The sequence below is a fragment of the Serpula lacrymans genome, assembly GCF_000218685.1.
Source record: "Serpula lacrymans var. lacrymans S7.9 unplaced genomic scaffold SERLAscaffold_9, whole genome shotgun sequence".
Taxonomy (NCBI): Eukaryota; Fungi; Basidiomycota; class Agaricomycetes; order Boletales; family Serpulaceae; genus Serpula; species Serpula lacrymans.
In genome coordinates this window covers 1,624,358-1,650,461 of record NW_006763298.1, presented here as the reverse complement: position 1 = coordinate 1,650,461, position 26,104 = coordinate 1,624,358, and the positions used below count along the sequence as shown (strand labels likewise).

General features: G+C 49.3%; 10 protein-coding genes across 10 annotated transcripts; 5 read left to right on the top strand and 5 right to left on the bottom strand.

Annotated features, from left to right (window-relative positions):
• Window positions 1-4,044: 4,044 nt before the first annotated feature.
• SERLADRAFT_472053 (uncharacterized protein) lies at window positions 4,045-5,333 on the bottom strand (the record flags this gene model as incomplete). Its single annotated transcript, XM_007320380.1, has 3 exons — window positions 4,045-4,847; window positions 4,900-4,954; window positions 5,005-5,333. 3 exons carry the CDS (start codon window positions 5,225-5,227, stop codon window positions 4,112-4,114), a joined length of 1,014 nt encoding a protein of 337 aa, XP_007320442.1.
• Window positions 5,334-5,339: 6 nt separating this feature from the next.
• Window positions 5,340-6,731, top strand: SERLADRAFT_416620 (uncharacterized protein; the record flags this gene model as incomplete). Its single annotated transcript, XM_007320379.1, has 3 exons — window positions 5,340-5,554; window positions 5,621-5,841; window positions 5,900-6,731. The coding sequence occupies 3 exons, from the start codon at window positions 5,379-5,381 to the stop codon at window positions 6,172-6,174; spliced, it is 672 nt and encodes a 223-aa protein (XP_007320441.1).
• Window positions 6,732-6,924: 193 nt separating this feature from the next.
• SERLADRAFT_472047 (uncharacterized protein) lies at window positions 6,925-9,206 on the bottom strand (the record flags this gene model as incomplete). Its single annotated transcript, XM_007320378.1, has 6 exons — window positions 6,925-7,232; window positions 7,318-7,528; window positions 7,589-8,177; window positions 8,233-8,397; window positions 8,463-8,587; window positions 8,643-9,206. The coding sequence occupies 6 exons, from the start codon at window positions 9,107-9,109 to the stop codon at window positions 7,074-7,076; spliced, it is 1,716 nt and encodes a 571-aa protein (XP_007320440.1).
• Window positions 9,207-9,689: 483 nt separating this feature from the next.
• SERLADRAFT_394338 (uncharacterized protein) lies at window positions 9,690-10,707 on the bottom strand (the record flags this gene model as incomplete). Its single annotated transcript, XM_007320377.1, is given in 2 exon segments — window positions 9,690-9,723; window positions 9,742-10,707. 1 exon segment carries the CDS (start codon window positions 10,671-10,673, stop codon window positions 9,912-9,914), a length of 762 nt encoding a protein of 253 aa, XP_007320439.1.
• A 2,411-nt stretch (window positions 10,708-13,118) lies between these two features.
• SERLADRAFT_439944 (uncharacterized protein) lies at window positions 13,119-15,944 on the top strand (the record flags this gene model as incomplete). Its single annotated transcript, XM_007320376.1, has 2 exons — window positions 13,119-14,768; window positions 14,826-15,944. 2 exons carry the CDS (start codon window positions 13,119-13,121, stop codon window positions 15,942-15,944), a joined length of 2,769 nt encoding a protein of 922 aa, XP_007320438.1.
• An 82-nt stretch (window positions 15,945-16,026) lies between these two features.
• SERLADRAFT_394334 (uncharacterized protein) lies at window positions 16,027-16,252 on the top strand (the record flags this gene model as incomplete). The annotated part of the gene is made up of 1 exon (XM_007320375.1): window positions 16,027-16,252. A coding segment is annotated over one exon (175 nt), but the record flags the coding sequence as incomplete, so codon positions are not given.
• A 178-nt stretch (window positions 16,253-16,430) lies between these two features.
• SERLADRAFT_394330 (uncharacterized protein) lies at window positions 16,431-18,124 on the bottom strand (the record flags this gene model as incomplete). The annotated part of the gene is made up of 3 exons (XM_007320374.1): window positions 16,431-16,947; window positions 17,112-17,375; window positions 17,444-18,124. Coding segments are annotated over 3 exons (1,462 nt in total), but the record flags the coding sequence as incomplete, so codon positions are not given.
• Window positions 18,125-18,420: 296 nt separating this feature from the next.
• On the top strand, window positions 18,421-20,922 carry SERLADRAFT_472037 (uncharacterized protein; the record flags this gene model as incomplete). Its single annotated transcript, XM_007320373.1, has 11 exons — window positions 18,421-18,765; window positions 18,827-18,945; window positions 19,030-19,107; window positions 19,188-19,360; window positions 19,418-19,659; window positions 19,728-19,869; window positions 19,954-20,123; window positions 20,175-20,307; window positions 20,358-20,441; window positions 20,497-20,598; window positions 20,665-20,922. 11 exons carry the CDS (start codon window positions 18,571-18,573, stop codon window positions 20,784-20,786), a joined length of 1,560 nt encoding a protein of 519 aa, XP_007320435.1.
• Window positions 20,895-23,511, top strand: SERLADRAFT_472030 (uncharacterized protein; the record flags this gene model as incomplete). Its single annotated transcript, XM_007320372.1, has 12 exons — window positions 20,895-21,226; window positions 21,299-21,345; window positions 21,404-21,551; window positions 21,623-21,769; window positions 21,830-21,939; window positions 21,993-22,056; window positions 22,114-22,294; window positions 22,353-22,552; window positions 22,606-22,801; window positions 22,856-22,936; window positions 22,988-23,243; window positions 23,297-23,511. The coding sequence occupies 12 exons, from the start codon at window positions 20,953-20,955 to the stop codon at window positions 23,381-23,383; spliced, it is 1,791 nt and encodes a 596-aa protein (XP_007320434.1).
• An 88-nt stretch (window positions 23,512-23,599) lies between these two features.
• SERLADRAFT_416616 (uncharacterized protein) lies at window positions 23,600-26,089 on the bottom strand (the record flags this gene model as incomplete). The annotated part of the gene is made up of 4 exons (XM_007320371.1): window positions 23,600-24,042; window positions 24,104-24,395; window positions 24,459-25,690; window positions 25,744-26,089. The coding sequence occupies 4 exons, from the start codon at window positions 25,989-25,991 to the stop codon at window positions 23,793-23,795; spliced, it is 2,022 nt and encodes a 673-aa protein (XP_007320433.1).
• Window positions 26,090-26,104: the final 15 nt, after the last annotated feature.

Here is a 26,104-nt window from a genome sequence, read left to right as displayed (position 1 = left end):
CATTCACTTCAAACTACCGTCGATCCTCATGCAGGATTCCATGTCGACTCGGATCTGTCCACCATGTGCGAATCCTCTGCAGCCCAACTTGCTTGGGTTCGTCCACTCGATGATGTGCCAACTATAGTGGCAGGTGCAGTCACAAAGGATTGGGCAGCAGTGCTGATATCAGGGTGACTACTGCCACTTTCTGCACCTCCAGTCACGCCCGTAGTGGGAATTGGGATTCCAAGGCGCTCAGGTTGATGCTCTGGAGATTGTGCTCGTTCCGGAGAGCGCGATACAGTCACTTCCGAAGGTCGTTCTGATGGCGCAGATATAGAAGCGGCAGATGGAGCTTCATGCAAGCGCGACGATAACTCTGGCACTTCAACCCGAGGTTCATCAACGGCAGCCTCCTCGTGCAACTCAGTCCTCAACGGGTGCCCAAACGTATAGTTTTCAGCGCTACTAAGCATGCCATCTGATGCACTCCCAGAATGTGAACGAGCGTCAGAAGAGTAGACCACTTCTTCCTCAAGCCGCGCTACCGACGAGTTCGCACGCGAGCGGATCGCTTGAACTAGATCGAGCGATGAGCGCGATGCAGCTCCGATACTCTGGATCAAAGACTGCGTGCGGGAGCGCACAGCTGAGCCAGTACGAGAGCGTGAAGACGAGGAGCCTGATTGAGAGCTTGTTCGTGAGCTAGTACCAGAGGGGAAGCCCTTGCCACGGCGACGGTGACTGCTGACGAGAGACGATCGAGGGCTACGAGCGGGTACTCCCAGGAGCCCAACACTATCCTCGCCTTCAGCGGCTTCGTGCGGGCCTTCCGGCTCGGGCTGTTCCATCATTTCCATTTCGTGCTCTTCGTCATCATCATCATAAGGATCTTCAGCAAGGTACGAATCGTGCACGGTAGGTTCGGCGCGGCCAAAAGCTTCTGTATAGTTATTGTCCACACGAGTATTTGCTCGCGCTCGATGGATTGCACTAGGGAAAGTGATAGGGGATGGCGATGGTGGGAATGCAGATGGCACAGTTCCAGCGCGGGCGCGACCTCGACCATACTGAGGGTGTCGTGGAGGCATCGGAATTGGAATTCCATAGCCAGACGTAGGGCTAGACATGTTCGAACTCAAATCGTGAGACATGGGAGAATCGGACGAAGTATCGCGATTGCCTGTAGATTGCGTTGAATGCGAAACTCGCGAATTACTAGACCGCGAGTTTGAGGAAGGCGTGCTCTTGGACGGTGTCGAATGCGTAGGTGCAGATGACGAGTAGCTGTGCCCACGAGTGGGCCGACGGAACTGGAAGGGATAACGAGACACAATCGGCTGCCCGAGGCTTGACATTGAACCAGAAGTTCGTGGTTGAGCTTCACTGCTTTCTTCCCCTCCGTCTTCTTCCTCTTCCTCTTCTTCCTCGTCGTCGTCGTCCTCTTCCCCTTGCTCCTCCTCCTGCTCACCTTGATCACCCCCTTCCTCTGCCTCTCCTTCTGCTTTAGGTTCCTCTTCGCTTTCACTAAGACGTTTACGCTTCTCTTTCCTAGACCCAGGCGAGGGAGGGAAAGGAATTTGATCTTCTGATGAGATTTGTGCGCCGTACCCTTTAAAAGGATACGGCAAAGCCATCAACGGCCCAGAAGGCCCAACCACCTCCCTATCCTTCGAGTTCCTCTTGACAACCTTTGGAATGATATCCGACAACTCCGGCGGAGGTGTAGGCACACTTCCTATTTCGGCTTTTGGCCTTTCAAACAGCTCGTCTGACAACATCCCCCTCCTCGCCGGAGGAGGCACCGATGGGAACCCGACAGCTGCCAAGACCTGTTCTACTTCAAACGCTGGCGCCGTGGACACGCCCAGGACCTCGCGCTCAGGCACATCCTTCTTCCCGGCGTTCCATCGCGCGGGAGGCTTGACTGTGAGACAGAAATCGTACGCCTCGTGGATGCGCATGCGTGTGCATGCCTTCCAGCTCCATGAAAGGGCGTCCGACTCGGATGCTGCGTCGCTGTAGACCGACATCGTCTTCTCAGCATCTTCTTCCTCCCATCTGTACCGAGGCCCGCACAATCCAGCACAGGCCTGTCCACTAACTACCCATAGTCCGATCCTGTGAGGCAAGAGGGTCAGTTGTGTAGATAGGGAATTAGGTGGGGGTGCAGGTGGCTCACCAGCTCCAAAATAGGACAAGAGTCCTCCATGCCGTCCAAGCGGCATTGGCGATGAGGACGCCACGGGCGTAATCTGTCAACGTGCCATCTGACGGACGAAAGAATGTCGAATCTCGGGGGCTGATGCCAGCATCGACAAGTGCAACGTAATCCGACTGGGGTGAAGAGAATGCTAAAAGCAAAGCCAAAGAAAGAGCTGCGCGTGGCAGGAGAAGGGCAACAGTCGGAAGGTTCTGAGAGTAAAACCAAAACGTTTCGGCAATACCATCGCGGAGGCTGCCATTTTCACCAAAGAAGGCGGAAAAGCGGATGTAGTTCATGAAACAAAAGTTGGTGTAGGATGTCATGGATACCAGATTGAAAGCAGACGCGGACAGATAAAGAGGTGTGATGAGCGGGCGTTCTAGATGTTGCAAATGAGTTGATGTATAGAAATGAATGGTCGGATGAGATACTTACTGACTCGCCACCGACGGTAGAAAGAGTAAATCAGTTCATAAACAAGAGTAACTACTAAGATCCATGAAAGCCAGCAAGCAATGTACGCAGCAGCGCCCAAGGCCCAATCCTTTCCTGAACCCGGCACGCCGGGAGCCTGAGGGTTTGGATGCTTGGCAACTCTGGGAAAGTGTCGTCAGTGATGATCGCTGAGCGAGCGCGAGGGTGATGAAACTCACTGCAGTAATATAAATACAGCATTGAAATCGAAAAAAGTCTGTAAGGGGATGTGATAAAAAGCGATAAGAGGAAGCAAGTAAAAGTAAAGACGAGCGAATAGAGAAGGGTTTCGAAGAAGCTCTGGATGTAAACCAGTCGAGCGGAACTTTGGGCGAGGGAGATGATCCTGCGCACGACTCGCAGCAGAAAACAGGGTAGGCGAGAGACCTGCTGTAGTAGCGCGAGACCATACACGCGAGCGCAGTGGATTGGTGACCCGTGTCTGGTCGGTCGTATCACGATGATGAAAAGGACCTCCGGACTGTGCAGCATCTTGGAGACTGACGACACGAACAGAGCGAGGAGTCGCCTTTCGACCACCAGAGAAAAGTTGTTCGGTAGGCGGACGCTCGAACATGTTTACTGACGAATGGTAAGTAGACGCTGGAGCTGGAGGAGGGGGACGTTTTGGAAGCCAAGATGGATAACCCTCTGATCCTTCTGATACTCTGGGGTGAGTTGAGGACGAGGGTTGTTCGGAAGTATAGCCTCTGTTATCCATGGGAGAGTCACCAGGAGGTGCGCTGGCTGGAGACTCTGAAGACGAAGAGTGCTGTAATCGTGACATTCGTTAATAAAGGTAAGATATGATGGAAATAGAGGAGGAATCAGAGTTCGTAAGGACGTAGACAAGCGTGGTGTCGCGTATAGAGAAAAAAATAAGAGAATTTTTGAGAATGGGGCCAGTGCTTATTAGCAAAGGAGGATGGTAAGATAAGGATGGCAGGAGAGCTGCGAGCCTCGTGTTATGCGATTAGAGGGACTATCGCTGGCCTCGTGTCTTTGCCTATTCTGCAAGGGAACAGCAGCGACGAAAACACGCTCAAGGGAACAACGCGGACGCTTGCTGGAAATACCAACCACGCACCTCCAAATCAGGAAACCCGCTAGAATACCCCCGCTTATGTCTTACGGCCTTTTGCTTCCCTTTGTGGCTATATATGGTCTCCTGATATACAGGGATATGAAGGCACAGATATCAACGATGGTCGGGTAATGAACGAATGCGCACAGCGGACAGGCTCGAGAATAACGAGCAGCTGCCAGCGCTGCACGACGTCAAAGACAGTGATGGTGGTGGTACGGGAAAGAAAGTTGCTACGCCTCTCGCTCTCCCAGAGTCGGTTCAACCACTCGTTGCCACGCATACGGCGATACACATTTGCTTGACTACAGCAGCTGCAATAATAATAACATTCTTCAGATCAGAAATAAGAATGATACACAACGTTAGCGCGAACAAGTCCCATCGAGACGCCCATCCATTTCCGAGGAATATAAACCATTTTCTTCCTTCTTTGGTGTAAAGTGCACCACATCTGACCCCTGGCCATATGCAGACTCCCAATCAAACTCGCTCTCCTGGTTCTCTTTACCAAACGCTGCAATCAACTTGGCTGCTTCCTCTGTTCCGTTGACAACACGTCTCGCATCTCCTTTTGTCTTTCCTCGCGCCCCTTGTCCGTAGATCACAGACTCGTCTCTGGCCAGGAACGTACCAATATGTCGAAACGTCAGACTGATCCGCTCTCCATTCATAAACCGTTCCTCGTCCGATTTGGTCTGCAGCGGGCGTTTATCGTGGTTAACAGCGTGCAGCCACTTGGCGTTCGTATCCAGACCGAGAACGAACATCGAGTTGTGTGGTAGCGGTATCCTTTGGCTCGGACGCGCCCCTTTCTCATCGCGAGGTTCAAGTTGCTTTGCGCCATCCTTCTTCATACGAAGAGTCATCACACGCTGAGCTCCCAGGCTGACATTCACGATTTTGGAACCGCGCACGACATCGATCGTCTTGTCAGAATGCTCCGAAATATAGTCGGCCCCGCTGCGATAGTGTTGGATGAGAACGTGGTTAACGGGGTGATCGAGCACCTTTTGCACGTGTTCACGAATCCGTGATACAGTGGGCGAGAAAGGCGAGAGGGGAGGGGACTCGTCCGCAGGGTGGCGGTATATTGGGAAACTGGAGTAAGTGCGAGGTTAGGAAATGCATGTATAACGCACACGAAACTTGCCTTCCGTCTGCATCCACTTCACCTTCGACTGCCACTAATCTGGGGACCTCCCCACCTGGATAGCCACATGTTAATGTTGATCAGGTACAGCGCATAACGACATACCTCGGTGATACATCGTATTCCACTTGACTTCCTTGCGCATATTCTCGAATGCGACGTCCGCCAAATCATCTGGCAGTATGCTCAACACCAGACTAGAATCTCCCTCTCCAATTTTATCGCCAGCACCGAGAGTAGGAGGTGGTTTATGAGGCCTGGCATGCTCAACACATGTAGCTGTGTCAATTGGGATAGTGGTAAACGTAGAACCACAAAATACCCACATGAAGTGACGAATTCAAGAAAAGTGCCCCGGAATTTGACTCCCAGTGACACGTTTCTCGGGCCAAATGGGGTGTACTTATACATAGTATACAGTAACTTTTGGTGTTCCTTGTGTTGATGGCCTGCGCAGCGTAAGAATAGCGTGTATACCCATGCCTCCTACCGTGACCCCCCATTATACCCTCCCCAAGTTCAACATCCGAGTCGAGGATCTCTCTCATCCTGGAGCAGTCTTATTCTTCGACAACGTGCAACCAGCGCTAGCCCTCAAAGATGCCGTACTTGCCTCCTTCACCCATCTCTACACGCCAAAGACAGTCCCCACGCAGTAAATCTACCCTTTCAGTTTATTGAACATACATCTTCATTGACTGGATCAATCCGCTCGTTGCAGTGTGAAGCTGATCACGCTCGTCCTTCGTTCTATGGACGGCGTCGCGTACACATTCGGATCACACACTGATAAGGAGATCCACTTCTCGCTTGATTATATCAAGGCCTCAGAGCATCGTGCGCGGGATGAGATACTCGGTGTGCTAGTCCACGAAGTCGTCCATTGCTTTCAGTATAACGGAAAGGATCAGTGCCCGGGAGGACTGATCGAGGGGATCGCAGGTATGCCTTCTCACAAAGTTCCTCATAATCTTATCATGTCCTCCGGACCCGTATTCAGATTTTGTGCGGTTGCATGCTGGCTATGCTCCCCCGCACTGGCAGGCAGCAGGCGGGGACAGATGGGACGCTGGATACGACAGAACTGCTTATTTCCTCGACTGGATCGAGAAACATAACGGAGAAGGCACCGTACAGAAGATCAATCAGCTGATGAAGGATAGGAAATATACCGAATATGTCTTTATAGAGGCAACGGGTCATGGGGTGGATAAATTATGGAAGATGTATTGTGCATTGCTGGACAAGAAGAGCCCCAAACTGACACCCAACTGAATCACCAACTTTCTGACCACAGTACTCCAGATATATATGAGCAACAATGTACAGTGCTATATCCACTATACGAATCAGTTTTAAACCTAAGACACGCAAACTCAGCAGAGATAAATAGAAAGATAAACCACCACTATCCCCATTCCTCCTCCGATTAACGAGCCAAGTCGTCGTCTTCATCACCATCACCCTCATCGTCGATATCGATTTCAGCCAGCTCCAGTCACTTCAAGTTGGACTGAGTTCCTACGGTAGGTTGCTATCCCAGTCATCTGCGTCGAGATCAGGGTCCGTTGAAATCTTGCTAGGATCAAGAGCTAGACTTGAACTGGGACCTTGCTGTAGGAGGATCGTCCAAAATAAAGAGTCCGTGAACCATACAATCTTGATTCCGCCACGTTTCCTTGCTGCATCTACCTTGACTGTACCATGCTGCATTACACGGGTGTTATTAGTGTGAAATATTCACAACGAAAAGACTAACAGTGCGACGAAACAACGTGTGTGGTTTATATAGTTTGGCTGCATCGTGTCATGATCGTGGCTGTCTTTGCATCAAACCAAATGGCTTCATATGACTGGAAAATGAATGCAGCCGACAGGACATAGGCATGGGGAAAACTCCTTGGTCTGACCTTAGTTTGGCGTTTCGCTGCCTCTCAAATTGGCCAGTGCCCTGACAATTGCCGAGTCAGCCCTTGCAGTGCCTCCTCAATGTACTAAATTGAGGGACCTCCAATTGTCACGGCATAGAAAGAAACACGACTAACTTTAAATATCTGAGTGATACGGCAGCTCAGAACAATAAATATCCTTCTATACAAGCATTTACCAAATATAAAAGCAATACTGGGATCAGAATTCAGCAAACACCTTCATGAAATAACACTCCAGCCATATCAAGACCGGCACCTCAACTCGCTATCCCATTCCTCAGAACCAACGCCCTTCGCTACCACAAACAAGCGGTGTGGATCATACTTGTCCTTGATCGCCAACAGCGAGGGGTAGTGCTCCCCAAAGAAAGTATACTGGAAATCAACTTCGTACAAAGAAGCCTGAAAGTAGGAAGATTGAGCAATCAGAGATCAGATATCAACTCAGTTTGCGTAGTTGGCTGAGGGATCGATGATCGACACTGACCTCGTTGTAGTAAGCCCCTGAATTGGGTGTGATGGCGCTGACTGCTGCCATACTTTGTTTGAGCTGAGAGATGAGCGCGTCGATTTCGCCGGACGTAGCACCCTCGTCCCAAGACTCGCCATAGGCAACTTCGACAAGCGCATCGCGCCAGGCAGGATTGACGGCGACAGAATCAGGGTCGATCCTGGAGACTTCACCTCCTGCCACGAAACTAAGAGAACGCAAATAAGCACTATGCACCAGAGGGATAAAATTAGATTGATGCACTCACTTCCAGCTATAGCCTCCAGGAAGGGCGAAGAGCGTTTTCGCCAACTGCTCGTAGTTGTTTTCAAAGGACTCTCGAGGGAGCAGGCGAGAACTGATCTGAGAGTTTCCTCCGACTTGACCGGTTGTATTGAAGAGCGTCGTGTACCAAGAATACCAAGAATCAAATGGGACTGTGTAGTTTGAAACGATGAGACCCTGCGAGGTCAGATTCTGTGCGAAAGTGAAGAATGGGTCGAACGTTGCGTTGGCTTGGGCTACGGAGGTATTGGGGGCGATATAAAAAAATCCCATGGCCTCACTGCTGATGAGCGCGTAACCAGACCAGCCTGCATCAGAGATGGCGGGGTGAATTCGCGTGAACTCGGTGAACACTGTTTGCATCACATCCGTATTGGTCGTATTTGCCTCGAAGAACACGGCTGCAACGGGGAAGGAGGGGTAGGTATGGTAGGTCACATGAGTGACGACACCATAGGTGCCCCCTCCGCCGCCACGCAAAGCCCAAAAAAGATCAGGACGTTGGTACGAATTAGCAACCACGTATTCGCCAGTGGAAAGTACTACGCCCATTTCTACGACATTGTCGGCGCCTATGAATTCGGGTGAGTCAGAAGTGTAGAAAGTAAATAAGTAAATGTCGTTTACCGAGACCAAACGAGGGAGCAAGAGAACTGTGGCCACCTCCCAAGACCCAACCGCCAGCAGCACCTACCGATCCTCCAGCAGACGCTCCGCCAACCATCACTCGCCCCTGAGCTTGAATAGCGTCGTAAGCTTCATGCCATTGAACTCCAGCACCGAGAGTGATGGCTGAAATTCGTGTCTCAGAAAAAGAAGAAAAAACCTAACAGCAAACGGTAAAAAAACTGCTGTACCTTCGTATGACTCAGTTGCAGGTGCACCCTCCGGAACGAAAGAAGAATTATACGTGATATTTTTCATATTGTGAGTCCAGATCATGAAAGAGCCTCTTGCGGTGCTGCGTCCCAGGTAATCATGTCTACAAACAATATATTCGTCAACGAGAGCGTCGGGTAAACCGATGAAATACGTACCCTGTATTTTTTACCACCAGGCGGAGGTTATGTTCCACCGCAAAATTCACTGCAGCTTGGATATCACTAGGCTCCCGAGCGTCAACGCCAACCACAGGCACACTGCCTTGTTCGCATATCTTGGTGATAGTGGTGTTTAGGTAGCATGCATCGATGGTGCCGTTCTTGAACGTGAAGGTTTCCCAGTTTGTACTCTGCATAGCACCATCTTGGCTCGAACGCCAATTTCCATCGCCCCAGCCCTGGTTGACCGCTGTGCAGTTGCCAGAAGGGTCAGAAGGGGGATAACAGGGGGATGCGGGGGGGAGAGGGTGAAGTAGCGGCTGAGATATTTGGCCTTGCAGTTGATCGAACTGAGTGGTATTTGGCCAGCAGGTCTCACCGTATATACAGCGGCAGTCGCTGCTGGACGAAGCACAAGCTAGAGCGCCGAGACCGAGAGGAGCCAATACGTTGAAGACTCTCATTGCCGGTGGCAGGTTCCCCAGATTGCGCAGACAGTGCAATAGGTGCTTGTTGGGAGGTATTCTGGCGACGAGGATTCAATGAGATCCCACTTTATACAGAAATGCTATAATAACTTACCGCAGCTACTATGTCCGGCGTTAGTGACATCTTGACACCGCTAGAACCAGGCTAGGGCTGCGCAAGTGAACAGCAGTGACGCCGCACGAGTCATTCTGATATTTGGTAAGTTTTTCGAAAAACGACAATACAGCATCAGCCAAGAATAGCAGTTGGGAACTTTGGCTGCACATGCGCAGTGACTGCGTCTACAATAAATATCCGGCACATGTCAGTGAGCGCAGCATTTTTCCAAGACTTGATCCTTCTTGGCATAGCCTAGTAAGATCTGCAAAGGCAATATTAGCGTTCAAATGAACAAAGCATGAAACATTATGACACGTAAGACTTGAGAAGTAATCATGTACCGGATTCTCCTCCATAACAAGACTCGTAGTCTATGCCAACGGTACAAGCAGTGCCAGCAGGTATATTGATACCGCTGTTCACTTGCACCCGCCGAGGTCTTTGACAACAGAACGTAAGGGAATTTCGCTAAATTGAGTCGTGTAGAAGGCGAGTACAGGGTGCAATGATTAAAACTACAGAATCGTACATTTACTTGGTAGCAAGTTTCACAGGTCCATATGATTCACCCCAAATATTGTACAAGATAGAGATAGTATCATGCCAGTCATGGCTGTTCGATTGGCGTCGTCGAGGTAGCGTAAGAACCGAATCACAGTTCTGGGTTTAGCTTGGATGTTATGAGGGCGCCGAGTTAACAGCAAGATCACATGGGGATCGAGCTTGGGAAGCGAAGTCGGTGGGAGTTGCTGGATTGACGTTATTCACCTTGGATGGTGAACCGGATCGGCGAGTAAACACTCCCGAAGCTTTAAAATGTAATGATGTGCCACTATTCGTCTGAGAGCGAGCTGCAGGAGTGGAATGGCGAGGAGATGGCGTTGGATCGCTCGGATTGCCGGCTGGAAATTGCTTTGGTGGTCTCCCGTTGACGAAAGTAGGAGGGTAGATAGGCGTCGCATTTGGTGTGGCGGTGGACATTTTCCGTTTTTTAAGCTGGGGGGAAGTACCACCGCCAGCTTGTGCTGGAGCTGGGGGGTCATCCTCTGCAGCGCGCTTTTTATCTTGAGCGGAAGGAGAAACAGGTCTAGGTGCTTTAGTTGATGTCACTTTGATGGATTCAGGCAGATGCGCTGAATTGAGATCCAGAAAGCGTTTGCGTGCGACTTCGATCAAGTCTTCCTTCTTAGGTTGTGGCAACTTTAAAGCCTTCCACGGATATATAGACCGACTCTCATGTTCCTTCAGTGCCTTCCTATCTTTTTCTTTCCATCGCTTTGCCTCATCCTCTCGACATAACCATCCCATTTGCAGCAAGCGCCATAGAGACTTGCCACTGAAGGCTTGACGATCCGAAGCCGGATTTGCGAGCGTTTGCTCGTATGTATGCCATCCCATTAAAGGATCAAACAATTCAGGCGCACACGAGGTGGGTGGCATTGGTTCATGCGCGAAGTCGCGCACTTTGATTCCTTGACGTTGAATGTCTTCAACTATCTCCGGCTGAGTTAATTCACAAGGAATAATTTCCGTGGGCGCAGGAGAAGGCGCTGCAGCCGTTGGAATCTACAAGACTCATCAGCGATTGCTATAATTAACGGGTAGTGTAATTAACTCACCGGTATGTCGTCATCAAATTCAGACATATTATTGGAGGAAGCGGGAATGTTGACAAGTAGTTCACTCTGAGTGCGACGAGAAAACGGGTTGGAGAAACTTGAATTTGGATGTTGTGGCTCTGAGCGAGTACGCTCAATTACAGCACTGTCGGGCTGATCGTACACAACTGATAGCGTTCCAGGAACTTGGGACTGGAGCGTGAATTGGAGGCCGAATGGACCATGTACTGAGAAAGTTCGCATTTACAGAGCTGGGCGATAGTAGAAAGTTGCAGATCAAGTTGGGGGAAATGGTAGAGATAAATTGCAATTTGAGCTTTCTCTGATGTTGATAAAGCTGAACGCTTGATCTTGTGTTAACCGATGTTATTGTTCTGGTTCCAGAAAAGCCACACCACCGCGACCAAGCACGCGAACTAAAACCAGGACGGTCAAAGCAACAATCCAACTATTGTTGCTGCATTCAGTGGACTTGACAAACGACCGGCGTGGAATGTTTGATAAATAGCACCAGATGAAACGTTTATACTTGTGCAAATGCTGCAATTTTTGCGATAGACTACAATGTGGTTGGAGGTGAAAAACAGAGAAACCCCTGCGGTGGCGAGAAAAGAATCGGCATTTGCCATGAGCCAACTCCGAACATCCACAAATGGACCGCGTGCATCTTGTTTCATATCTTCCATGCCAGTGGCAACGGTTAAGAGGCTCTTATGGTTTTTGTCGTGTAACACAAGCTTTGAATCGCAACGAAACGCGTCTTTTGTTCTCGCAGAATCGGTGTGACTCGAAGGATGCGTAATACCCCACAGGGAACATCGAGTCTGTCACATTTATCATGTGGACTCCAGTCTCGAGACGCATCCATGACAAGGAACGTGAATGGAAGGCAGTTGTACAATTGTCGTGTCGGTGAGCTCCATGATTGCGTCTTCGAGACGCTGTTTGTGTTCATCCTGACACCAAATATATCGTGCTAGGGGAAAGCAACTTCGAAGACCCCGCGGGGAATCCGTACCCCCGTTCTTCTATTAAGTACTTCCAAGGTTTTGGTATAAGCATTTGCCTGGTGTGAGAAATACCAAGATCATAATGGTACTAAATCAGCATTCTTGCCCAGTTTGGTGTCAGGACATACTAAGTTCAACACGATTCCTCAAGCACGCAAATTATCTATGGAGATAGTGCCGTCAATGTCCAAGTTATGGTACTTCTTCTTGCAGAATGAACGTGTGTCTTGCATCTTCAGGATCTTGGCCTCTTGACCTTCGTCCCTCGAGGTTTTATTGATCTGTGCGTTAGAACTTATCTGCTATATGCGCACACTGAAGTTTGCCTCAGACGACATCTTAACAGTGGAGAATGGGTTCAGTGAGCACGAAATTACTTTTTGTATTGTAAGGTACTAAAATGGGTAAAAGTTGCATCGCTCGCTCTTAGCAAGTGCCTCAAAAACACGAAAAATGTATGTCCGCCAATTGACCACAGCCACGGGTAGCACCACTCGGGAATTGAGGGTTGACAGACTGACGCGGAAAAATGCAGAGACAGCGACAAGCGTTATTGCTACGCTTACATATTGGCAGGGATTCCCAAAACTCAGACTCCAGCCCAGGATTCCTCCGTTGAGCAAAGGTACCCGCTTTACAATCGGGGACGTTCCCTTTCCCCCGTCAGTCTTATCCCAGTCTGAGATACATTGCTTTCAGCGAATCATAAAAAACCGACAAGACTAATACTGAAGTACGATCCATTTTTTATGGTTATATTAATATCGCTGCGAGAGCTACGTGAGGCTTTTGTCAATGGGATCTTACACCAAACAAACCCAATCACCAGTCGCAATTAGCGTGAGGATAGGGATAGAGACATGAAGATCACTAGCGGACTCGACATCGTTTGCATACCCAGAATTATGCAATCAAAGATCTTCAAACCATCTGCTTCACATCATCAACAATCGTCATGAACCTCTCCTACGTTTTTGGGCTGCAGGTTTGTCCCGCAGAGTATATAAAGTAAGTGGAATAGATAACTTTGTTCCCTCGGCAGAGATGTAGATAAACCGAGTAAGCCAGGGACTCCGGTACCCATCTGATAAGCTCCATCGTTCAACCCCCCTATCTACCGAATCCGTCGTATTCATCGTCTTCGATTGATGGGCGAAGCCGGGACATCGCAATTTAACAGTTCTGCGCGGTCATGGTCATATGGGTATTACTTATTTATATCTTGACCTTTTCTTCCTCCCGCTCATCAGCCCCTCATGGAACAGCGGCAAACTGAAGATACCTCTGTGACACTCGCCTCCGCCCGCTATGATCTATCTGTCCCAGACTATCGCAGCTTCAAGGCGGCTTACATCTACACGAATGACTGCACTCTGAAAATCCCACAGATTCAAGCAAACGACTTCCATCTTCACTCATCTGAGCTCCTCGTTCTCGCGGATAATGCCACGATAGATGCATCAGGAACTCCTGGAAAAGATAACGTATCCCCAGATCCTTCAGACGATAACGAGGAAAATGGTGGAGATGGCCACGATGTTTTCATAACGTCTGCAGATTTTGACGTGAATAAAACCCTTACCATCATCGCGCGAGGTGGTAATGGAGGGAAGGGTTACCCGGGCAATCCTGACGCATCCTCAACAGAAGACCAAAATGGTGGAGATGGTGGTAACGGAGGTGCTGGTGGTTCTATCTACCTCCTATCACTCGACACCTTCTCTGTTGCATATAAGGCTTCCGGCGATTTCTACTTAGAGGCTAACCACGCAGAGTGGATGAGGAAGGTATCCCTTTGGCTTCAGTCCTATCAATCGACAATTCAAAAACCTCAGTATCTCGTAGACCTCATCGCCAAATATGCCGACACTTACGAAACTATGGCTTTCGGAGAAGCTCAAGGAGCCCTCTCTAACGTCTTGGATGATTTGAATGGTGAGAGCGAAACGTTTTTGATAGAGAATCATGTCGATGTCAGTGGAGGTGATTATGGCACTGGTGGACAGCGTGGTCCTGTACCAGGACAAAATGGGCAGTCTGGTACTGGAGGCACTGCGACAAGGGAAAGGATGACAAAACAACGCATTCGTGACTCCAGCGAGATGCATTTTCACCCTGATCAGATCGCTATGACCATCAGAGACATAGAGGACGGTTACTTCATCGGGAGCAAGGCTTCTTTGGACAGGTCTCTGGCATCCATACGCACTTTGGTTGATCGGCTAGATTTCCTTCCCGATCTTGTTCCGTCGGACCCGCTCTTTCAAGCGTATAACAACGAGGATAAGATATTCATCATCCCATCTAAAACCGACATACCTACTTCCATCACTTCCATCCAGCAAAGCCTATCGAAAGCACTAGGTTATGCTTCTCAGCTTGGCCAAGGTCTTGATTTTTACGGGCACACGGCGACTTGGGTTCCCCAAGGATCATACGAGCAATACGGAGCCCAGCTTGATCATGTTTTGGATAACTTTGCAGCCATCGAGACTAATTACGAGACATTTAAAGACGAAGCAGCGACTGAAGCCCAAAAGCTGGACGTGATCAAGCATAGTGAGGAAACGGCTAAAAGCGTCATTCAGCGCGCAAAGAATGATCAGGGTCAGCTACAATCAGAGCTTAACACAACCGCTTCACTCATCCACGTGCTCTCTTCCGATCTCCCAAACAAACGAACAGCACTCGTCAAGGAAATCGACAAACTCGCAGATGAGATCAAAAATGCATTCCAAGTGTCGTTTGCTGATTTCATCAACGGAGTCACGCAAATGGTGGGTACAAACAGCTTGCAAGGGATACTTAAGGACGTCTGCGATGGTGCCGGATTCATCAACGGTCGTATGGATACAGTCACGGACGATTTAGGGGTGAAAGTCAACAAGGATTATATTGTCAATAAGGTGACTTTGCATTTATTTTCTGAGAACTTGATCTAACTGACGCGCTCTGGCGTGCAGATCACGGTTATTGGTGGTGAAATCCAGGATCTTCAAGAGGGTCTGTCGATGGGTCATGGTGGCGAAATGGCTGTCGATGATCCTGGAGCGGCGAAGTTAATATTGGAAGAGAATAACCTGATGGATTTGATCGGGAAATACAGGAACATCTTGGGTGACAATGAGCTGAAAACTGTCAAGTCAATGTTTGACGACTACGTGAATGCGGTGTCTGCGCGTAACGATGTTGTAATGCATTACAATTCGTGTCTCCAGCTGTGGTTGCAGGCGGACGACACTATCACCTCCCAGCAACAACAGCTGGACGACCTTGGCCGTATAGATCTTACCATCGATACCAACTTTTTCAGCATATCCGCCTTTGTCGAACAGGCCTATTTCTACACCACAGCACAGGTCCTTAGGATACTATACCTCACAGAGCGTGCATTGAAATTCTGGTCACTTGGACCTGACGTCTCTGATATTTCCGTTCTCCGCGAGGGAGGATTCAGGCAATCTGGACTCTCAGCCGCTCTTATGTCCGCCAAAATCAATATACTAGATGCCTTCAACACGGCCATCGAAGGATTCACGAGCCACAGTCAAATATTTGGCAAGACGCCTGGGCAGGAAGGCGGGAGCCCTATCAAAGTCTTCCTCACCGATGCTCAGCTGCAGGATCTGCGAGGAGCTGGAAATACCGTCATTCTGGCCATTCCCGAAGCATACTCTCATACATCTATAGTGGACAACCCGTTCTCGAGTTGTGCCGACGTTCGTCTGACCTACGCACGCTTTTACATCGACGGGGCGCAGACGGCAGATGGCAACCTGACGGTGTCACTCCAGCACTCGGGCAGCGAGAGGATTATCGGCACGGACGATCGCGTGCACAATTTCACGCACAATGCGCTGAACGTCACGTTCAAATACGAGCTTGCTACCCGCGATGTGCTCATGGATGGCAATCTCGTCAGCGCTGTGGATAACGTCTATGCACTGATTGGTCCTTTCACTTCGTGGCGCGTTAAAATCTCTGATGTGTACAATGACTTGCCTGACTTGTCGAATGTGACGTCCGCCTGGTTTGAGTTCTCGGGCTATAGCAGGTCATTTGATGCTACTCGAGCATTCTAGCACTGGAACCCCCCAGGTCCGCCATCACCTAGTTGACTTTTTACTACTAAGCGTTGCGGACAAAAGGTGGATATACCGCGACGATGAAGAAAGTGGATTGCCATTTTACAGTAGGATTACAAGTTGCAAAGCTTATGAGCTTCAAGTTCTGCGTCAGTTGGTACAATATAAGTACGACCAAAATGATATTATCTAAACCTTCCAAAAAAACAAAAAAAGGGCTTGTCAGGCGCGTGTCAAAATCATCAAAATCGTGAATGCATGTGAGGGAAAGCAACATAACGAATTAACCAGAATAAATAGCACCCAACTCTAACTCTATAACTCTATGCCCATGTTAACGTCAACGTCAACACTCGCCCAGCTCGCGTCTGATGGTTCCGACCCACGCCATCGCGAGATAAAGACACCCAGCAGGGACGACGCACTGCGCGCGTACCACACCCCAGTCCCATCTCCGCACACTACGAACATCAGCACTCCCACCTATTGGTGGTATCATACCTTTCCCAACTCCTTGTCCAGCACCTGAATTTAGATTTAACCTTGAATTGGAAGATCCATTGGATCCACCCCTTCGCGACATCTCTGACGTGCACGACGAAGACGACGTGTGCTTCGACGCGTACCCAGGCTTGCTGGGTGACGATGCGCGGGAAGGCGTCGCTACAAGGTTACTCGTCACCCATATTTGTATGCTCCTACTCACGCACGTCGTCGTCCCAATGACAGCCCAGCATACCTCGGGCCGCACGGTCGTCCATCTCAGGAGGATGGTGTCTAGTTCTAGTTCCAGTGCTCCTCGCGAGACACTGCGATCGAGGAAGCAGTCTGCATTTGCACCTAGACTGCCGAGAACATTTAGCGTGAAATGTGTGGCAGGCCAGCATATTGCTTGTAGAGCTAAGAGACGGATGAGCGTCGGGAGGGGTGGGTAGTATGCTTGCCAACGTCGGAGGAGGCCGGTAGTAAGCGCCAGACATTGGGCGGCTGTTAAAATTGCCTGTTAGTTATGATCAAGAGTGGGCGTATGCGCCAGTATGGTGCACGTTCGTGACGATAGTCACAACAAAGTGAATATATGCGCGTTTCACGTATGATATTTAGTTTAAAGAAAATGACGTGAAGATCAGCGTATGACTGTTGTAATTTCAAAGACGGGCGTACCCAGAGCACAGCGATGAAATAGTCTCCTCGATCAGGCAGTGTTTGACGACCCCATTTGTCCCATTGACATTCGGGACTGGAATCCGAGTTATGGATGATTCCTCTTGGAGGACGCCATATACTCCATATGTTGACCACTGCACCAACGAGCGCAGGCACTACGGAAAGGAGGCGAGAAGCCTCGAAGAGTACAGAAGTAAGTGTGCTTTGAGGCACGAGGGGCGCAGAAGCAGGCAATATTCGCGTCGTTGGGAGGTGCCGCGGCTGATAATGGTTTGACGTCGACGATCGTTACGTGTAAATGCGAGAGAAAGTAAGGAGATAGCACTTACAGGTTCGTCAGCTTCGGTCTCTGTCTCTCCAGCACCCAACTGACCTGCCTTTGTAGTTATATGCGCGGATTTTGTCTTTCCACGCCAACTACTGCCTACGAATGCGCGTAGACTTGTGCTGAGGCCTGCCGACGTGCCATTTAGACGTTTCGGGAGAACAGTGTTACCTTCAGAAGCGCTCGAGTTGTCAGGCCGTGGGGAGGCTCTCGATGCAGGATCACGCGTGCTGGGACGTGTAAGATCGCCAGCGCTGTTACTCCATGTCCTACTCCTCCAGGCAGTATATATCGGAGTTCCCTCGCCTGGATTCACGTCAGTGTCCTCGTCGTCTTCGGACTGATAGTTTGGCGGGTGGTGAAAGGTGCGCATGCGAATGTGTTGGGTGTCGGGTGCAGATTTGCTGGTGGCAGGTTGGTGGTAGTGAGGGGCACGTAGGAGGGGCGACGAGGCAGACTTGGTAGGTGTTCTGGGTGTCGAGGGATACGACGGTGAGGATGCGGAGGAAGACGCGGAGGAAGACTTGGTTGGGCGAGGTCTACGGGAGACAGGGTAGGCGTCTGCAGGCGTAAAAAGAAAGTTGGTCGAAGGAGATGCCGAGAGAGTGTGCCGGTGAGTGTCAGGAGAGATTGAGTTGTCGAATGCTGGAGTGAGTCTGAGGTGGTGGGAATAACTGGACGACCGCTGTCGATGACATGGTTAGTGAAAGAAATTGGGTGTAAAAGAGAGTATTTATGATTTACCTGCAGAAGTGTACCTCTGGTGGTTTAGTCTCAGTATTTCCTGTAAAAACCGTCTGACGAGCCTCTGACGTCTTGTCTATCCGTGACGTTTTTCAAACCTCCACTGCCAATTCAAATCGGCGAAACATGGAAAACTCGTTCCTCTCGGTGGCAATACTGTTATCGTGTTAGACTTTATTACGAAATCACTTCCCCTTTTCGTACCAAAATCTGGAAATCGAATATCAGTTTATCTTTGATTGGGCTGCATCTATATAGCTCTGCATCTATATAGCTTTCAAAAGGTCGTGTTATGTGGAGTTAAAATATCAACTTTGTCACTACTGGATTCAGCCTACTCCAGTTCATCATTCTCCCAGCTGCCAACTTCCAGGTTCTTACATCGCCATGTCCGATATCCAGGCTACACCTTTTGCTACATCCAGCGAGGATGCAATCGCACGAACAATCGACATCGAGTCTGACCATTCTGCTGTGCGGTTCAATTCAGATACTCCTCTTTTGGATCACATATCCGAGTTCGAGGACTTTTACGAGATCGAAAGAACCGCTAGAGATATCGTCGATGGGGGTTTCAAACGAGTACGCACAACGTGTCTTACTATCTATTTCTCACCGTCTCACTGAGATTCATAACACACAGGTCGCCCTCCAATTTCCCGATTTACTTCTTCCAGATTCGGTACCCATATACCGCCTTTTAAAGCGCAGAGTCGGCGAAGCCCACGAGCTCTATGTCCTGGCAGATACTTCTTATGGCAGGCATGCATAATTGTCTCTCTGTTCCAACCAAGGTTTACCTGACTTCATCTTTGGCTTTTATCGTTCCTCGTTTGTTCACTGAAGCTGCTGTGTGGACGAAGTGGCAGCTCAGCACGTTGATGCAGATTTTATGGTACATTATGGACATGCGTGTATGAGCCAGTAAGTTCACGCTTCTAGTTTGACTTTTATGTTTGGCTGGACTGCAAACGTTGTGATGGATAGGTCTAACCACTTTCCAGGACGTATCGTCTACCTGTCCTATATATTTTTGGCAGACGGCCCATTGACGTGGATGATTGTGCAACTCAGCTAGCTGACACTCTGAAATCGTCATGTTCAGGCTCTGATCCATTAGAGTCTAATAAAAAACCGGTTATTCTGCGTCATGATGTCGCATATACGTACCAAGCTGGTAAGAATATGTGCTCCATCTGGCAGTAAGGCCAGATACTAATAATTTTTCATGCAGATACAATCGTGGCCAAAGTACGCGAACAACTGGAAGCACTTGGTGTTTCTGTGCCCGTGCTCTATCAAACCTTACCGTCCAGGTTTAGTCCTCCCGCTCAAAAGGATGCGGATGTCACGACTTCAACGCAGTTACCCATTAAGGGAGACTTGCCTGTGACGCTAGAAAATGGTGTTATTCTTTATATTGGTGGCGAGAGCTTAGGGCTCACAAATCTTTTAATGACACATGCGTCGTGCGATGTCAGTATAACCAGCATCAGTATACATTTGTTTGCTGACGGTGCGCTGAACGGTTGGATTTTATGCAGATATACTCATACGACCCCAGTTCAAAAACCGTGAGGCAAGAGTCTACTCGCACGAATAGGCTCCTCATGCGCCGATACGCGATAGTGCAGAAGGCAAGGGATGCAGACGTCTTTGGGATTCTGATCGGTACACTTGGTGTTGGTAATTCTCCCTTCATTCTCCCCTGGGTTTTGTCACTTTTAATATCTTACGTGCGGTCTTTTCCGTGACTCGATGTGGAATCAGCATCTTATCTTCCTCTCATCTCACATATACGCACGCTCCTGGCGCGCGCACGCAAGAAAAGCTACACGATTAGCGTAGGCAAGCTCAACCCTGCAAAACTGGCCAACTTCATGGAGATCGAATGCTTCGTGCTCGTCGCATGCCCAGAAAACAGCGTGATCGAGGCGAAGGTTTGTTATAGTAATGCTTCATTCCAATTCGTCTGCTAATTGCAATTTTAGGAATTTTACCGCCCGATCATTACGCCCTATGAATTGGAAGTAGCTCTGCAAGCTGAAGGCACGTGGACGGGACGCTACGTATTGAATTTCGAGACACTGTTGTCTGAGCATGCGAACGAGGACCAGAGTTTCGGTAGGTTTGGGTTCTGTCTGCTTGAATTTAAATCTAATCATCATAACCAGCAACTGCCAACGAGGAGGAAGACCCCGATCGACCCATGTTTTCACTGGTCACAGGAAAGTATAGGCATGCAAAGCGATACGGAGGTATGTACTCAAACGTCTACCTTGTACCTAGGTTGTTGTAATGGTAATTCGATAGGGCACGAGGAAACGACTGAGGGAACCAATGAGGCCAATCCCACGGCTGTTATTCTGCGGAATCAAGACGGAACTGTGTCGAGGCTCGACGATAGCGCTGCAGGTAACGTTTCGTCTGCTGTACCTCTACCAGACATAAGACTAACGATCATGTATTATGACTGTTTAGGCCAGTTTTTGCAGTCACGCAGCTATCGTGGACTAGAGACTAGAACGGGGCAGGATGCACCTAGTATCTTGGAACAGGGGCGTAGTGGTATTGCACGAGGATACAGTGATGACCATAGGTAAAGCTAGACGATGTACGGTATACTGCGCTTGGAAACAGACGATGTGCCGGGACTGAGCGAATGTGACCGGCTGATAAGTGTTTTTCCCACGCCTGTAATTTTTGGGCCGTTGAGCTTGCGTGCAAACTCGTTCTCCGCCTTTCCGCGTGTCGTGCGCGTCTTTAGCAATGTCGTCCGCTTCCACCACCACCACCACCCAGTCTTTTGTCGAGCGCGTCCAGGACTTTGTCTCGGAAAACAAACGTGCCATCATCGTGGGCACTGCTGCTGCTGCCATTGCAGTCGGTGGTGTCGTTTACTATGCCTCATCTTCGAGAGCAAACAGTGACCTCGAGAAGGCAGAGAGGCGGCCAAAAGACAAGAAAAAGCCAAAAAAGCGGAAATCAGCAAAGGACAACCAACCCATTCTCGAGGAAATCGTCCCCAGCAAGGTGGAAGAAGGTGAACACCGTTTCGTGGCGAGCATACACCTTATTACTCACTGCGACTGCTTTTTTTTTTTTCGCATGGCAGAGGATGTAGTGCTCACGGCTGAGCAGATTGCAGCTATGCCTGACAAGGTGAGTGACAGGCGCTCTTGCTGAGCATGCGCCTGTTTTTCTCATGGAGTGGTGCTAGGAACGGGCCGAGGCAGCTGCTTCGCTCAAAACCAAGGGTAATAACCTGTACAAGCAACGCAAGTTTGCTGAAGCTGTCGAGTTGTACACGAGGGCCATCCAGGTGGCTTCGAAAGCAGACCCAGTGTTCTATAGTAACCGTGCAGCATGTTCGTTTTTTCACTCGTATCTCGGGTCATCCCCCTTAGGAACCAATATTCATCATTCCTGATTTGTACAGGTTACGTGAACATGTCCCCACCGAAGCATGAGCTTGTTGTGCACGACTGCGACGAAGCCCTCAAGCTTGACTCGAACTATGTCAAAGCCTTGAATCGTCGTGCAATTGCACTTGAAGGACTCGAGCGGTATGAAGAGTCTTTGCGTGGTATGTCCTCTTCAAGACGCACGTCTTCCACGTTGTTTTAAGTTCGCCACGAAACCTTAGATTTCACTGCCGCTACCATATTGGATAAATTCCAGAACGAGACGGCAGCGCAGTCAGTTGAGCGAGTCTTGAAGAAAATCTCGACGCACAAGGCAAACGAAATCATTTCTGTACGTGCTAGTACTCTATCGACGATCTCAGTCGTGCTCACACACAGATAAAGAGCCGTGAACCCAGATTGCCCTCCTTCACCTTCATTTCTGCTTATTTCGCTGCTTTCCGACCACGTTTGTCCATTCTTCATCAATATGTGACACTCTAGTAACACGTACATTTCTTTGCAGGATCTTTACCCACTCTACCCGAAAACCCCACCACTGGTGATAACACCTTGATTTTGGCGCTCCAAGCCCTTGAAGCTGGAGATTACTCTCATTCTGTTGTGCTTGTTAACGAGGCTGTTGACCAGGGTATCTCATGGGGGGCTGGTGAGGCTGAAGCGCTCAACCTCCGCGGTACTTTCAAGTGCGTGCTGGTCTTGCGATGGGAGATCATATATATGTTGCTAATCATGTTGCGTTAGGTTCTTGATGGGCGATGTTCTGGGCGCAAAGGCAGATTTGCTTCAGTCGATTTCACTACTTCCGTCATTTACTCAGAGTCTTGTCAAAGTTGCGAGTGTGCACATGGAGCAAGGGGACAGGGAGAAGGCCTTTGAGTGCTTCGAGGAAGCCATCAGGCAAGATCCTAACGACGCTGATGTGTACTACCACCGTGGGCAAGGTAAGGGCCTGCAAACATGCACTTGTCACATGGTCGCTAAGTCGAACCCCCAGTGTTGTTCATTACAAATGAGTTCGAAAAGGCTGCAGAGAATTATCAACAGTCCATGAATTTGGACGATACATTCGTATTCAGTCATATACAGCTGGCTGTTGCGCAATATAAGATGGGCAATGTCGCGAATAGTATGGCAACTTTCCGGAGAACTCTGACTGCGTTCCCCCAGCGCAGTGAACCTCCGAACTACTAGTGAGTGCTATTATGTTCATCAAAGTTTTGTTTTATCTGATGCTTTGTACGTAGCGGTGAACTGCTACTTGATCAACAACGGTTCCAGGATGCGGTAGAGAAGTTCGAGCGAGCTATCGAAATCGAACGGGCAAAGTGAGTAGCGTCTTCATGTCTTTTGAGCTATTGTTTAGATGATATTTTCAGAGCACCTCCTATGAACGTTCTATCACTTGTTAACAAGGGTCTTGCGCTATACCAATGGAAACAGGACATCGGTGCCGCTGAAAGGTGTTGTAACGAGGCTCTTCGCATTGACCCCGAGTGTGAAGCCGCTGTTGCTACTATCGCCCAGCTGAGCTTGCAGCAGAGCAACATTGAACGTGCCATCGAGATGTTCGACAGGCAGGCCGAGTTGGCGAGAAGCGAGCCTGAGCTGATCAACGCTCTCACTTACCGATACGTGAGTATGGCTACTGTGGCACTCTTCACATGTATATTGACAATGTTTTTCAGGCATCCGCTGCTCAGATGGACTTTATGAAGAACTACCCAGACATGGCCAACCAGCTAAATCAAATGGCGCGGACAATGCAGATGTAGTGGATATAGTAGAGCATTGGGCATTAGAGCATTGGACTAGCCTTAGCGACGTCAGCACTGTCAAAAAACACCTATAATTAATCACATATATTTCGTCTTATCTCCTGAGCAATATCACTCCTCTCATGCAATCTTATTCTCAAAAAGTACAAAATCCAAGAATCCAACGATAAGTATTTCGAATATAACAAATGGAAGCGGGGGAATAATGTCATGCTGGTATATGTGCATAAGTGATATCCTACTAGGGTGATAGTTATAAAACGAACGTAAAATGAAGGGGGCCGATACAACGGTTACTATATTGCTATTTAATAATATTTTATCTTCACTGGCAAGAGGTAGCGTCACGAGAGAATCACTGAACAGGACTTAACGTATGATTTTGTGGCCAAAGATGTAACGAGATTTAGCGGTCTCCTCGCCGCTCATCGACCACGACGTTCATCCACTGTATGACAGCTTCCTCCAGCATCTTCTCCCACCCATCTTCCCTCCTCGCGACAAGGCGGGGGTCGAAAGTGATAGGAGGCTCTGTAGTGGGGAAGCGGAACTTGGATGGTGAACTGGAGGGTGTGATCTGAGACGGTCTGAGCTCCGAAGGTCGATCTGACGTTGATGGTACGATGATCGGAAGAAGATAGCGTAACTTCAAAGCTCTGTAGACAGTAGCCTTATGAGGACGGGTGTGAAAAATGATGTGATGAAAAAGGTACTTACGCAGCCCATAGACGCAAGTTATCGGTTCGTCTGAACGTCCACCCTTTCTTGCCTTTTTCCTTGTCGTCTTCGTCTTCGTCTGCTGCTTGCTCGAGAGAGATGATGTCGTGGATGGAATCGACACTGATGTATCCCCATGGTCTGCGAGAGCGACGAACGCCGGCGTTGTATGCTACGCAGAGCAGTTGACCAGACGAGATGCCCTGTAGGAAGACGTGGCGCTCTTCGGGAGATGGCAGTGATGAGAGAAGATGTTCAGGGAGGAGAGCTCGGAGAAGAGCGTGAGTTCGACCTATTTATGGATAGATATAAGCAAAGACGTCGCAGAGGATGGATAAAAGCAAGGTAAACTAACCAAATGCATCATCAGGGAACAACCCTCGCTTTGCCCAGTCAGGCAAATCCTCCTCGTCTACGCTCTCTTCTTCAGACACAGTTTCCATCTCCTCTGGCTCTTCGCTGAGTGACATGTTGGCTATTGCGTCCAGCATACCGGTAGAAACTACCCTGCGTGAAGGCCGTTCACTTGGATCGGGGAAACGGAAGGATTGCCCTTCTGCGTCACCAGCGCTTACTCTCCTGCCTTTGCTCTTACTTTCCTTATCCCTTCTCATTATGCGCTCGCGCTCGCGCTCCCAGCCTTTCTTCCCGCCTTTTGCCCCGCCAAAAAGTACATCGTCCACCATATCCACGTATTTTTTTACAGCGCATTTTTCCTTTCCGAGATTCTCCAATCGTATATCTTGTTTATACAGCCATCCACCGCCAAGAACAAGTCGTTCGTCCCAATGATCGCGTCTGTCAATTTCCTCCTCGCCTGTATTGAGTGGTTGGCCATCTTCATCGTATACTGGTAGAGGTTCGTCACGCCCCTGAACACGCACGTAGGAAAACGACATGTCGGGGTCCACATTGGGAAGGTCGACCTCATAGTCGGAATGGAAGCTTGGTGACGCGACGCGCGAGTGGGACGTTTGCCCCTGGGATCCATGGTCACTTTGTGCATCATAGGCTTCATCGGATAGAGGGACGCGTGAGGCTTCTTCGAGCTCACGCAACACAGAAAGAACCTCCAAAGCTGACTTGCGGATCATGCTCAGTGGATCTGGTTGCGCTTTAGGTTGTGATACAAGTCGTTTGGGCGTTGGGCCACCAGAAGCTATTTTTGAACGGAATTGGGCGCGAAGGGTGCCGGCTGATTCGTCTGGGAGGGACAGAACGTAGTTACGCACGGATCGTATAGCACGCGTTGTGATCTTGAGAACGTTGAGAACGTCAAAGTTTCCTGGAATACCCTCTTTTGTCTCTGCACTTAGTAACTGAGGGTCATGGGAGGGGCCAGCGGCGAGGTGATCGTCGAGACTCCAAGCATGAGCGGTAGATATGATATCTTCAATCACACCTGGAAGTAATACTTCTGGATTTGTCTCGTATGTTTTGACGATGGGAGGGAATGCAGGCCTTGAGATTTCTGGCACGATGGGTGATGGGGGCAGCTGGAATTCAGCTATACCGCCGAGGGATGGTTTTGACCTGAACGCTGCGAGACTGCCAATAGCGGGTACCAAGTGACCCTTGTTTAATGGGCTTTTGATGACTAAGTACAACACGCCTCATGTTGGGACAGAATGAAGACTTACATGCTTTTAGCAGCGATGCCAGTCTTTGTAAAGTAGTGCTGCAGGTGCTCGATGCTTCCCAAGGCCATGACACTCTCCCGTTTTGCTGCAGAGCGACTGAAAGGCTTTACAGGCTTATTTGACGAGTTCATGTTTGGGTAAAATGCGGTATGTCTCCGCGTTTTCTTTGCTGTGCCCGAAGGTGAGTCTGGAGAGCCTGTGTAGTCTGGAGTAAGGGAAGGTGTGGATGAGGGTGATTCTGATAACATGTTTGTATCTACGCTACGATTATAAGTAATAGTGGAAAAGTGCTGCAGTGCTGCAGGTTGCTGGAAAGGAGTGATTGGGGAATTGATGGTCCAGCCTTGAATCAACGTGTGGC